General features: G+C 37.4%; 1 protein-coding gene across 2 annotated transcripts in view; it reads right to left on the bottom strand.

Moving 5' to 3' along the window:
• l1camb (L1 cell adhesion molecule, paralog b) overlaps window positions 1-12,923 on the bottom strand; it is a 64,135-nt gene that overhangs the window by 25,353 nt on the left and 25,859 nt on the right. For both annotated transcript variants that reach the window (XM_059527134.1, XM_059527135.1), the window contains 12 exons: window positions 12,640-12,767; window positions 12,457-12,558; window positions 11,796-11,996; window positions 11,049-11,119; window positions 10,564-10,783; window positions 10,305-10,420; window positions 9,466-9,691; window positions 9,259-9,381; window positions 6,101-6,277; window positions 5,817-5,930; window positions 3,968-4,108; window positions 3,764-3,895 (listed from right to left, as the gene is read on the bottom strand). In XM_059527134.1, the coding sequence (XP_059383117.1) occupies window positions 3,764-3,895; window positions 3,968-4,108; window positions 5,817-5,930; window positions 6,101-6,277; window positions 9,259-9,381; window positions 9,466-9,691; window positions 10,305-10,420; window positions 10,564-10,783; window positions 11,049-11,119; window positions 11,796-11,996; window positions 12,457-12,558; window positions 12,640-12,767 (1,751 nt within the window). The remainder of the gene's footprint in view (window positions 1-3,763; window positions 3,896-3,967; window positions 4,109-5,816; window positions 5,931-6,100; window positions 6,278-9,258; window positions 9,382-9,465; window positions 9,692-10,304; window positions 10,421-10,563; window positions 10,784-11,048; window positions 11,120-11,795; window positions 11,997-12,456; window positions 12,559-12,639; window positions 12,768-12,923) is intronic.

The following is a 12,923-nucleotide window of genomic DNA, read 5'->3' as shown; positions in this document are numbered from 1 at the left end:
TTTTGTTAGTCAACTTTTAGTTGACTAAAAGTCTTTTTATTTTAGTCTAGTTTTTCTTATAAGCTGTCATGTACACTGTAAACCCTAATGTTGTCTTGACTTAAAAAATCAAGTAATGTTGACTAAACATTACTTAAAATTTTGCGTTCTGGCCCTGTCACTTAAAAATATGAGTTAATTTAACTAATTTACCTTCAAAATGCATAAACTTAAGATTTCAAGTGTTGTGAGCTCAAAATCATGAGTAATCCTTTGGAAAAACTCAAGTCACTCTGTTCTTCCTTTAATGTGATTGGCCATGGGAGGAATTCTGCCTAGCAACAAGAGAACAAAAGCACTGATTGGTGGATTACAAAATTCGTCCTTTTGGTCTGTTAGGTTTGATGAACTACATTTCAAGAGGACGTTTTTTTTAGTGTATTATGTTAGGTGAGTAAAGTTATGTAGATATAAAGTTGTTTTGCATGATTTCTACTAGTGAAATATGTTATCTTTGTGGTACGTGATTTTGATATGGTATGATTATTGAAACGACAACTTATAGTATTTCATGAAGTGGCCCAATCGTTTTCCTTTGAGAGAAAGAACATGGCAGCTAACGTTACTGCTTAACTCGTTAGACCAATACACTGGAAACCCTAATAAGTTGACTGAACTAAATTGATTGAGTAAACTCGTTGCCTCAATTTAATTGAGTAATGGAGTCTCCCAAAACTTACATATTTAAGTTTATTTAACTTGGCTTTTGTAGAAAACCCTAATAAGTTGACTGAACTAAATTGATTGAGTAAACTCGTTGCCTCAATTTAATTGAGTAATGGAGTTTCCCAAAACTTACATATTTAAGTTTATTTAACTTGACGGTTTTGTAGATTGTACTTAAATCACTCAGTTCACCAAACTTGGTGCTTATTTAATGTACTTAAACGATTATGTTCACTTAACTTGGTATTAATTTCAAGTGTACTTATATATTTAAGTTAACTCAACATGTAAATTTAACAGAAAATTATGTTCTTATTTTTGACCGCACACTTTTTGCACACTGAAGTAAAACAAATAACAGCATATTTAAACTTTGACCTTTTGACAAAATGTCACAATATTTATGAAAATACAGTAAACCCTATACTGCACTGTAAAAAAAAAAGTTGTGTCAACTTAAAAAAATAAGGCAACTTATCGCAAGTGCTTTTTTGAGTAAACTTAACAAAAAATTACTATGTTTGCGTATTTTAACATCAACCTAATCCATTGGGCAAAGTTACGTCCAGTGGACATCTTTTTATGTCTTTGCAGACGTTGAAAAGATGTCCACTGAGGAGACAGAATGTTTTATGATGTCTTTTTTTAAAATGTTTTTTATGTCTTCTGTACGTCCGATATAGACGTTCACAGATCCTCCTTACAAGGTTTTCTGTGACTTTATTTCTGTCAGACATCTAGAGAAGCTCTTATTGAGAATTAACAGAGGTTTAAATGTTGATACTTTATACATTTGAAGTCACCATTGTGGGGGAAAGTGTTTGGTTTAGTTGGGATCTTGGTGTTACCAGTTACTTCTTGTGTAAGCTTGTGTTTTGCTGCTGTAACAGTGTATTTTAAAACACTGTTTTTGTGGCGAAGAAAGACAAACTTAAATGAGCTCCGGTGTCATCAGCTCTTTATTGGTGTTAGCTTGTCTCTTGCTGCTGTAACTTGTGTGTTGTAAAACACTGTTATTGTGGCAATGAGAGTTGAAATCAGACATGCACATCTTGCTTGTAATGGTGACAAGTTAAAATAAAATGTATTGCTGCAACTGTGGATTCACTTTTATGGATAGAAACCTAGTAGATAAAATAATGTACTTTTTGAAAACAGATCACATCGTCACAAACAGACATCAAGATTTTGGATATGCATCACATCAATGGTGACAATTAGAACAAAAAAGGCTGTAAAATAAGGATGAGTTTGTGCTATGGAGCTCTTTTGTTTGTCACCGTTGTTGTGATGCATATGCTAAATCTAGAAGTCTGTGTGTGTGAGTACTTGATTCTTTTACTCAAAATATTTCAAATGCATTCATTTTGTCCATCTTCAAAATAAGTATTTTGCACTTGGTGCCTGTTAAAAATATCAAACAAAACTTATTTTATGATCTCAAATACGTATTATGTGATTACTTTCTCATCCAACAAAAAACATCTGATAACACCTGAGCTCATTTAAATTTGTCTTTTTTCACCAAAAAAACTGAGTTTTAAAATACACCAACCCAGCAGCAACTGGACCAAACACTTTCCACCACAATGGTGACTTCAAATGAACCAAATATCAACATTTAAACCTCTGAGTGATTTAGGTACAGTCTACAAAACCGTCAAGTTAAATAAACTTAAATATGTATGTTTTGGGACACTCCATTACTCAATTAAATTGAGGCAACAAGTTTACTCAATCAATTTAGTTCAGTCAACTTATTAGGGTTTTCAGTGTACAATAAATGAGCAGCAACAGGAAATATAATTTAATACAAAAAGCCTGTCTAGATGGTGGACTTGCGCTCAGCATTGTTTTTTTTTTTTTGTTTTTTTTTTTTGAGCGGCATGTGGACGAATTCTTTCTACGCACACACTATTTCATTTCTTGATAACAGACCGCTGCTAACTATAACACACAAATATGGAGCCTCTTCCTTCGACCTAGCATGTCGTCGTCACTCGTCACTCGTGTTCGTTTCGAGTGTTGTGTGTTCAGCAGTTTCGTGTTGCAGACACAGGCTGGTAGCAACAGGAGTATGACACCTGTAACTTGAGCAACAGCGCGAAGCAGCGAACTCGTTCTGAATATTTTAAAAGCGCAACAGCTGATGAAAAAGCAGAGTTGATTGTAGACGAAAATGAATAGAGATTTTATCTTAGTTTTTATTTTATACAAAACATTTTCGTCTCGTCTTTTTTCATAAACAATAATGCATGTTAATTTAGTCTTAGTCAGCGTTTTTGGACAGTGGTGCAGACTTGTCATCATCTCATCTCAAAAAAAGGTCGTTGACGAGCATATTTCGTCTCGTCTGACGCAATTAACACTAGTACAGGTCCATTACTATTGGTGTTCCCAGAGGGTATGTACTGTATGCTCACCACTTTTATTTAAACGGAACACTTTTTATTTTTATTATCATATTTTCCGGATTATAAGTCACATTTTTTTCATAGTTTGGCTGGTCCTGTGACTTATAGTCAGGTGAGACTTATTTATCAAAATTAATTTGACATGAACCAAGAGAAAACATTACCGTCTCTGTGCTCCTATAGCCTACACTGAGCAGCATGGAGCGCCCTCTCGCAGCATGGAGCGCCGACGGTAATGTTTTCTCTTGGTTCTAAATAAGTGTGACTTATAGTCCAGTGCGACTTATATATGTTTTTTTTCTTCGTCATGGCGTATTTTTGGACTGATGCGACTTATCCTCAGGTGCGACTTATAGTCCGTAAAATACGGTAATAATACTGGCCTTCTGTATAAGGATTGGGACTTTATTATATTATTATAGCATTATGCTATTGAGAGACAATTTTGTTGCATGGAGTAAAGAACACAGTCTTGTAATAAATAATACTACTACCTCCATCTGGTTGGTGTTTTCGCACCCAAGGTTTAATTACAACCGGGACTAAGTCAAAAACATCAGACCACAGAATTCTTCTATCACTAAGAATGAGAGACACATAATGTTTTTTTTCCAGCCAACTGTAGGAGGTGCTTTGTGTGGTACCTGAATACTTTCCTCCCTTGCTCTTCTTGATGTAGCACAGAATGAGCAGCACCAGCAGCAGCAGAACCATGGCGCTGATGAGTCCGATGAACCAGCCCTGAGTTACAAAGCTGCTGGGCAACTCATGCAGCTCTGAGAAAGAGACAACATGTGAGAGCACGGAATTAATGAAATAATCCAGAGATAACTGTTACTAGCCTGTACCTGGTCCAGCCGTTTTGAATTCCCAGGAGCTGTTTCCGGGCAGGATTTCCAGGTGGTACTGAACGCCCGGCGTCAGACCGTGCAGCTGATAGAACGCCTGCGAGGAGTTGACCTTCTCTGACTCTTTCCATTTACCATCCGCTACCATACACACAAACAACATTGTCACTGTGCAGTTCAGCATGAATTACATACATTTATATTAAAAAAAATTCAGGTTTTCTCATGGCGGCACATTTTGGCAAAACCTGCCCACACAAATCAGTACTGAGCAGTACACCTACACCATAACATCGGTCATACCAGTAAATTCAGCCAGAAGACTTAAGGTCTTTCCACACTGAGCGCAAAACCAATATTGGAAGAGATGATGCGCTGGAATAAAACAATAGATTTCTATGGATGAACATTCGCACACAAAAATGCAAATGTTTTTTTTCGAACCAGTCTGACGAATCTTCTGAGTTTCACAAAGTGAAGACACAGGCCGTCCAATAAGATTTGAGCTAGGATCATGTGACCGGAGCAGCTGTTGTTTCATAAAAAGGCAAGAGTGTTGGCTCTGTTTTGAAAACCAGTCTAACAAACACAAAAGAAGAGTATCCCGGATTAGAGAGTGGATGCTGAGTTCTTTATTGAAAAAATTCAATGAGTGCATGTGTCTGCTTATTCATCAAAAGCAACTAAAGCAACTTAAAAAATCACCATTGGAAATTATTACAAGCACTCGATGATGGTTTAAAGTAGGCAAGCAAATACATTAATAATTACATATATTTTCAAGTGTAGCTGGATGCTTTTAATTATATTTTAGGATGTAGCCTATTCTTATAAGAATTATCGATTGATTGTGTTTCTGGTGTAGAACCTTGTTTATCTTAATTCAATGCTGTATATTGAGCAGCGGATGATGTTAAAACCATTTACAAGATACATTTCTGAGGAAAAATGCATTGTTGGTCGTTGCTTCCTAGTGTGTGCAGGCGTGAATTAGCAGAAGGCCGAACAATCATTTCATGTTTGTTGTGAAAGCACCGTTTGTCGGTAATTTTTTCCATTTCACTCAGTGTAGAAAAGCCTTTAGTCCCACCTATATTCCATCTGTCAATTAAAAAAACTTTAATTTACATTTACATTACATTTATTCATTTAGCAGACACTTTTATCCAAAGCCACTTACAGATGAGGACAGTGGAAGCAATCAAAAACAACAAAAAGAGCAATGATATATAAGTGCTATAACAAGTCTCAGTTAGGTTAACACAGTACACATAGCAAGGGATTTTAAATAATATAATATAAAGAAAACAGATAGAATAAAATAAAATAGAGCAAGCTAGTGTTAGAGGACTTTTTTTGTTTTGTTTTTTGCTTTTGTTTATTGTATAATAAATAAAAAGAAAACAGATAGAATACAAAAAGATTAGAAATATTTGTTTTAGAGGGTCAAATAAAGATGGAAGAGATTGGGTTGGGGAGGTCATTCCACCTGGAGGGAACATTTAATTTAAAAGTCTGTAAAAGAGACATTGTGCTTCTTTGGGATGGCACACATTTGACATATTTACTGACAAACTACAATCCAGCTATGTGAGCCTTTGATATGATTTTATATATGAATAGCTATACATTTTAGATGCTATATTTAGATTTTTGATACATTTTAGGGTTCATCTAAACATGAAAAGAATATACATTAGCTGTAAAAACTAATTAAAATTACACACTTTTATTGCTCATGTTTGATGATGGTTGTCAACATCAATGATGATACTATGACAAAAGGAAAACACTATGTTTCATACTGTATCTTCAGGATTCAGGAAAAGTAGATTGATCAGACTCTCACCACTTTTTTTCAGGTAACGGAAGCTAAAGGCAAAGCTACGCCGTCTTTCTCCTGGCACCCAACTGATGTTAACTGATGTTTGTCCAGCTTCAATGTTGATTGCAGATGGCGGTTCTGCAGACAGAACATTTACATTTTTACATTTAGCAGACGCTTTTCTCCAACGCAATTTACAGTGCATTCAGTCTAAACATTTTCTTTTGTCCAAGTATGTGTGTTCTTTGGGAAATTAACCCAAAATTAATTATGTGACCTGTAACACACAAATTTTTGTGCAGTTTCACCTCCATCCAACATGGTGGCACCCTCCATTTCTATAGGCTCCCCATCACCAGCGGCAGTGAGTGCTCTGAGCCTGAAGTGGTATTGGATCTGAGGATTCAGACCCTTCAGAGTGAACTCAGTATCAGGGGGCAGGTTGAGGGACTCCATCAGCTGTGTGCTCGAACTTCCAGGCACAGCTAAATAGAGGACAGAATGTGGAATGGCAGCTTTATGCTGATGACACAGTAATTTATACATCGGCTAAGACATCTGCCAAGGTTGCTGCAGTTTTAAATAAACAAATGGAAAGGATATCTATATAGCTCCAGGAAGATCCTCTTACTCTGAATGTTAAGAAAACTGTCTTTATGTGCTTTTCTAATAGAAAGCAAAAAGAAAAAGTAATAATCTGAGTAAATAATAAAGAAATAGAGGAGGTAGATGAGCTAATTTTTAGGGACTGTTTTAGATTCACAACTTAAATTTGATAAACATATAAGAAAAAAAACTATCACAAATGGTAAGGAGTAACCTAAATTGTTTTAGACTTATTAGAAAATATATCTCAAATGAGGCAGCTCATCTTTTTTATGCATGCAATGATCTTGTCCCGCATCTCATACTGTATTACAGTTTGGACTCAAACAAGTGATTCCTTAATCAAAAAAATTGAAATGTTGTATAATCGTGCTCTAAAAATAATGGATAAAAAGCCAAATCGATGCCATCATTGCAATGTTTTTTAAAATATGTAATATGATACGTTTTACAAATTTAAACAATCTGTCATATATAAAATAGATTTTTAAATGTTTGCACAATAAGGCACCGTCTGTTCTATGTAAACTGATAAAGAGACAGGATGATGCATGTAGAATCACTAGGAGTAAAAGAGCAAAGAGGCTTTTCTATTGAGGGCTCCAGACTCTGGAACCTGTTGCCAAATGAGTTTAAGGCAATACTTGAAACAAAGTCCTTTACATTGAAGGTAAAGCGGTGGTTTAAAATAAACCAGAACTGCACGCATATTTAAATGTAATAATTTTTGTATGTAAAAGTGTAATGTAATGTAAAAGTTTTTCTTTTTCTTATATGTATAATTTAGGTAGGTATTTGAATGTCTATAAATGATATATTGTGGTAGTTCTCTTACGAGAGTTCTCTCGTACTGCGTCTTAGCTAAGACACAGTACTCGTTCCCTCTTCTAGAGAGAACCGAGGTTACGTAAGTAACCGAGTACGTTTTATTCTATGAGTAGTAGTTTTAGTCTTTGTTTTTTTTTAGTTTTTTTTTTTAGAAAAGCCTTTCTAGGGACCTGGGATGCAAATTAGCTTTTGCTATACTCTCTGTGTGCAATACATATTTTCCAGTTTTGACTGGGATAATGTTTTTTTTTTTTTGTACTGTCCCTAAAAAAAAAAAAAAAAAAGAAAGAACAAAATCCCATTAGAATGAATAAGATCAGTATCATTAAGCTTCCCTTTGTAAAGGTGCTCATTAATAACTGATAACTTTTTCTTAAATACATTAAAAATTCCGGAAAAGTTGGGACGTTTTTTAAATTTTAATAAAATGAAAACTAAAAGACTTTCAAATCACATGAGCCAATATTTTATTCACAATAGAACATAGATAACGTAGCAAATGTTTAAACTGAGAAAGTTTACAATTTTATGAACAAAATGAGCTCATTTCAATTTTGATTTCTGCTACAGGTCTCAAAATAGTTGGGACGGGGCATGTTTACCATGGTGTAGCATCTCCTTTTCTTTTCAAAACAGTTTGAAGACGTCTGGGCATTGAGGCTATGAGTTGCTGGAGTTTTGCTGTTGGAATTTGATCCCATTCTTGCCTTATATAGATTTCCAGCTGCTGAAGAGTTCGTGGTCGTCTTTGACGTATTTTTCATTTAATGATGCGCCAAATGTTCTCTATAGGTGAAAGATCTGGACTGCAGGCAAACCAGGTTAGCACCCGGACTCTTCTACGACGAAGCCATGCTGTTGTTATAGCTGCAGTATGTGGTTTTGCATTGTCCTGCTGAAATAAACAAGGCCTTCCCTGAAATAGACGTTGTTTGGAGGGAAGCATATGTTGCTCTAAAACCTTTATATACCTTTCAGCATTCACAGAGCCTTCCAAAACATGCAAGCTGCCCATACCGTATGCACTTATGCACCCCCATACCATCAGAGATGCTGGCTTTTGAACTGAACGCTGATAACATGCTGGAAGGTCTCCCTCCTCTTTAGCCCGGAGGACACGGCGTCCGTGATTTCCAACAAGAATGTCAAATTTGGACTCGTCTGACCATAAAACACTATTCCACTTTGAAATAGTCCATTTTAAATGAGCCTTGGCCCACAGGACACGACGGCGCTTCTGGACCATGTTCACATATGGCTTTCTTTTTGCATGATAGAGCTTTAGTTGGCATCTGCTGATGGCACAGCGGATTGTGTTTACCGACAGTGGTTTCTGAAAGTATTCCTGGGCCCATTTAGTAATGTGATTGACACAATCATGCCGATGAGTGATGCAGTGTCGTCTGAGAGCCCGAAGACCACGGGCATCCAATAAAGGTCTCCGGCCTTGTCCCTTACGCACAGAGATTTCTCCAGTTTCTCTGAATCTTTTGATGATGTTATGCACTGTAGATGATGAGATTTGCAAAGCCTTTGCAATTTGACGTTGAGGAACATTGTTTTTAAAGTTTTCCACAATTTTTTTACGCAGTCTTTCACAGATTGGAGAGCCTCTGCCCATCTTTACTTCTGAGAGACTCTGCTTCTCTAAGACAAAGCTTTTATAGCTAATCATGTTACAGACCTGATATCAATTAACTTAATTAATCACTAGATGTTCTCCCAGCGGAATCTTTTCAAAACTGCTTGCTTTTTTAGCCATTTGTTGCCCCCGTGCCAACTTTTTTGAGACCTGTAGCAAGCATTAAATTTTAAATGAGCTAATTAAGTGGATAAAAGTGTAAAATTTCTCAGTTTAAACATTTGCTACGTTATCTATGTTCTATTGTGAATAAAGTATTGGCTCATGTGATTTGAAATTCCTTTAGTTTTCATTTTATTAAAATTTAAAAAACGTCCCAACTTTTCCGGAATTCGGGTTGTATATAAAGTGCTAATTCTACTTCTAATTAATGAACCTGAGTTGACCTACGTTCATAGTATTGGAGCAGGTATCCTGTGAGCACTCCATTGGGTTTGTCTGGAGCTCCCCAGCGCAGGGTCATCTCCGTCTCAGATGGGCTTTCGAAGGTCAAGAATGAAACTGGTCCAGGAGCTGGATGCCAGAAGAGCACAAGTTCAGCTGATCTAAATCCACATTCATAGAGGTTTTCACGTGCGCTGTAAAAAGTTACCTTACCGCCCTCTGGAGTGCTAAAGTGATACACCTTCGAATGCGGACCTTCACCTTTGCTGTTGAAAGGTGCAACTGTCAGTGTATAGTTCGAGTGAAAATGCAAGTCGCTCACGACCATCTCCTCCTTATTTCCATTAGCCACAATCACTCTGTTCCGGTCTGCTGCTGGTTCTTGCATCGGCAGGCCTCTTTGGCTGTGAGTTCTGGGGCCTTTCTTTCTCACATGGATCTCGAGTGATAGACAGAGAAACAACTATGAGAATCAGCAGCTCCTCTAGAATTGTTTAGAATCTGGAAATGTTTTCAGCACTTTTCAGTTTTCAAGTTTTATTTTTGTTTTCAGAATGTATTGCTAAAAGGTAGGATAACACTCTGTAAAAACTCATTAAAAATTGTTCTTAATAACATTATTAGAACATTATCTACCAACATTCTAATAAAGATTTTAGCGGGAAGCTTCCCAGTGCACTACTGTAGATGTAGACTTGTGGATGTGGATGTGAAATTTGGGTTGAAAACCCACCTTTTGATTGATGTCTACCTCCATTGACATTAAGTAACTCACTTATTATAAACCAAATTGGCTTCATTTTTGTCATACAGTTATAAAACATATTTGTTATGAACAATGTTCTAATAATGTTATCAATAAACATTTTTAGAATGTTTTTAGAGAATGTTATTCTACATTTTAGGAGAATACTGTCGGAACTAAAATAAAACTAGCAGCTGAAAACATTCCCAAAACTTAACCTAATGTTGTCAGGAATTTTTTGAACTATACAATTTCTATCTGGGAGCCAAGTGCAGAAACTATAAATGGTGTTTTATAGATCATGTACCTTGTAGCCAAGTAAGTGTCCACGGACAGATTTCGTGCTGACTGGACTCCATTTTACCAGGACAGTGGTTTTGTTCAGCTCAGACACTGCCACATCTGAAGGAGCTTCCAGAGGTACTGTGAGATATTGAGAGGAATTTCTATGAAACTGTCTATGAAATTTTATTTAAAAAATAAAATGAAAAATTTCTGGAAATGCTGGGCTAAGATAAAGCAAAGAACAGGGTAAAACTGAAGCAGGAAAATGTTTAAGAACGCACAGTCTTCCCCTGAGTAACCAATCTCAGCATCTGGTTCTGGTCCTGCGCCAAGCTCATTGACTGCCTGAACTTTAATCTCGAAGGGGATGAAGGTCCCGGTGCCCTCCACAGTGAATGGAGGATTTGAGGCACTGCTTTCCATCCAATGTGAACCCCCTTCTTGACGCCAGTAGATCTTGTACTTAAAGCCTGGTCCATTAAATTGTCGTTGCTCCAGTTCCTTTCAAATGTAAAATAGTAAAAAAAAATTGATTAATTGTGACAATTGCATCAAAATCACTTTCTCTTTGTCACATGTAATACAGCTTTCTCTTTTGGAGAAGACTCCAGGAAAGTTACCATCCTGCAGACTTCAGCTCAAACTCCTGTGTGTAATGATCCACACTGACCACCTTGCTGAGCTGCTCTAAGTGTGTTGAACTGGAGTGGAGCTGAGCCTGCAGAATGGCAGCTCATCAGGAGCAGCGCTGGAGAACGTTAATCACCTGCCATGTGATGACCAGACTGTTAGAATCATTCGACACTGAGGTCACATTCTCTGGATTCATGTCAGGCTCTGTGTGCAAGAGAGACCATTAATACAATAAGGCTTGTTTCTTCTTATTTAAAGATTTATTTTGCTGTTTTTTTTTTTTTTTGCTTAATTATGATAGGACAGTTATTAGATGGGAAGTGAAGTTGGAGAGAGAGGGGGGTGAGATTGGGAAATCAGTGAAACTCAGAACTCAACCTCAGGATGTCGTTATGTTGGACACGCTGCCCACGAGACTTCAAAGGAAGAATTTCTACCAATTCAAATTTTCCTCATGAGATTTGCTTGGAACTTCTAATCCTATGCCATTTTGCCTGTCAGGGAAATGTGTCTTGATTTATGAATATTTAGATAACTGGACTAGAAAACAAGACTAGAAAATACAGAGAAAGAAAACTCAGTTTTGCAGTGAAAAAATCGTTATGTGTCTGTGCCATGGAAAAGTGTTCTTGTGGGGCCGATAGCCTCGTGGCCAGTGCACCGACATGCAGCACTGTTGCGCTTTGGATGTCCTGAGATCAAATCCCAACTCTAAGACCTTTTCCAATCCCACCCACTTGCTCTCTCTCTCTCCCAATTTGCTTCCTGTCCTTACTGTGGCCTATCTAAATAAAAGCAAAATGCCAAAAACAAATGTTATAGGTCACTCCTGTCGCTGGAAGCACTTGTAGGATGTGTTTCAGAGCTCAGAGAGTCTTACTGGCTGCAGGCGTGCTGTATGACTCTGAGGGAGGACTGGGCTCACTCATTCCTATGCCATTGACAGCTCTGACCCGGAAGTGATATGTGCTGTGTGGCTGCAGGTGGATCTCCAGGTGTGTGATGTCTTGAGAAACTCTTCTGTACTCCTCCCAGTGGCCCTTTCCTGGATTCTGCTTCTCTTTCCTCTCAATAACATACTCTGATGGACAACAGAGATGAAAGGTTCTTCACAAAACTGATTATCCTACTACTAACAGGAGAGTTAGTTTTTTTTTCTTTTTCTTTTTTTTTTTTGGTGGAGCATATTTCATAATGCTCACTTCATCTCATTTTAGGTAAAAAGAAAATGAAATAAAATAATATTTTTTTTTATTTTTAAAGAAATTTGAAGTAAGCATATTAGAATTCAACAGTATTTCTCCCTTTGGACTAAAAGACCTGAGGAACAGTGTTTTGTAAAGGGCTCAGATGAGAAGCCTGCAGGAGTTTTCCTCAGTGGATGTGTAAGATTGTTTCATATTACACACACATGAATAAACTGCTGGCACTATAAGAAGTTCTTGGACCATTCTAAGGATGTATAATGGTGTCAGGACTGAGTCAACAGAATACAAGTGGTGGGCTGTTGTGAGCAGAGTCAAAGATTTGATTTCGATTACCAGATATAGGACTGTTGTTTTCAGCGCCTGGCATCCAGGACAACGTGATACTACGTTCCTTCTTTTCAGACAGCTCCAGAGAGTGAGGAGAACCGGGCTTATCTGAGGAGCGTCCAACACATCAGTGTCTTTCAGAAGCAAGGCAATGTCAAACATTGTATTTGGTGTCAGTGACAGACTCACCCAGTACAATGATGGATCCGGTAGCGCTGACCGAGTCCAGTTTAGTGCTGATCTCACAGCTGTAGATTCCTGAGTCCTCCATCTGAACATCAGTGATCTTCAGAGAGCCATCGGGGGATTCAGTGTATCTGCAACCATTGAAATCACAAACTATAAACACCAGCAAATTCACTGCAGGAAAATGTGGTTCTTATGACCGGCTAGTTTCGGCAGCAGTGAACTGTGGCCATGTGTGATGCTCTCAGTTAGTTTCACACGCTGATAGAGGCATCTCGAAAGAGAGC

This window comes from Carassius carassius, chromosome 37 (assembly GCF_963082965.1).
Source record: "Carassius carassius chromosome 37, fCarCar2.1, whole genome shotgun sequence".
In the NCBI taxonomy this organism is placed as follows: domain Eukaryota; kingdom Metazoa; phylum Chordata; class Actinopteri; order Cypriniformes; family Cyprinidae; genus Carassius; species Carassius carassius.
Note: the sequence above shows the minus strand (reverse complement) of the source record. Positions and strands in the feature narration are given on the sequence as shown.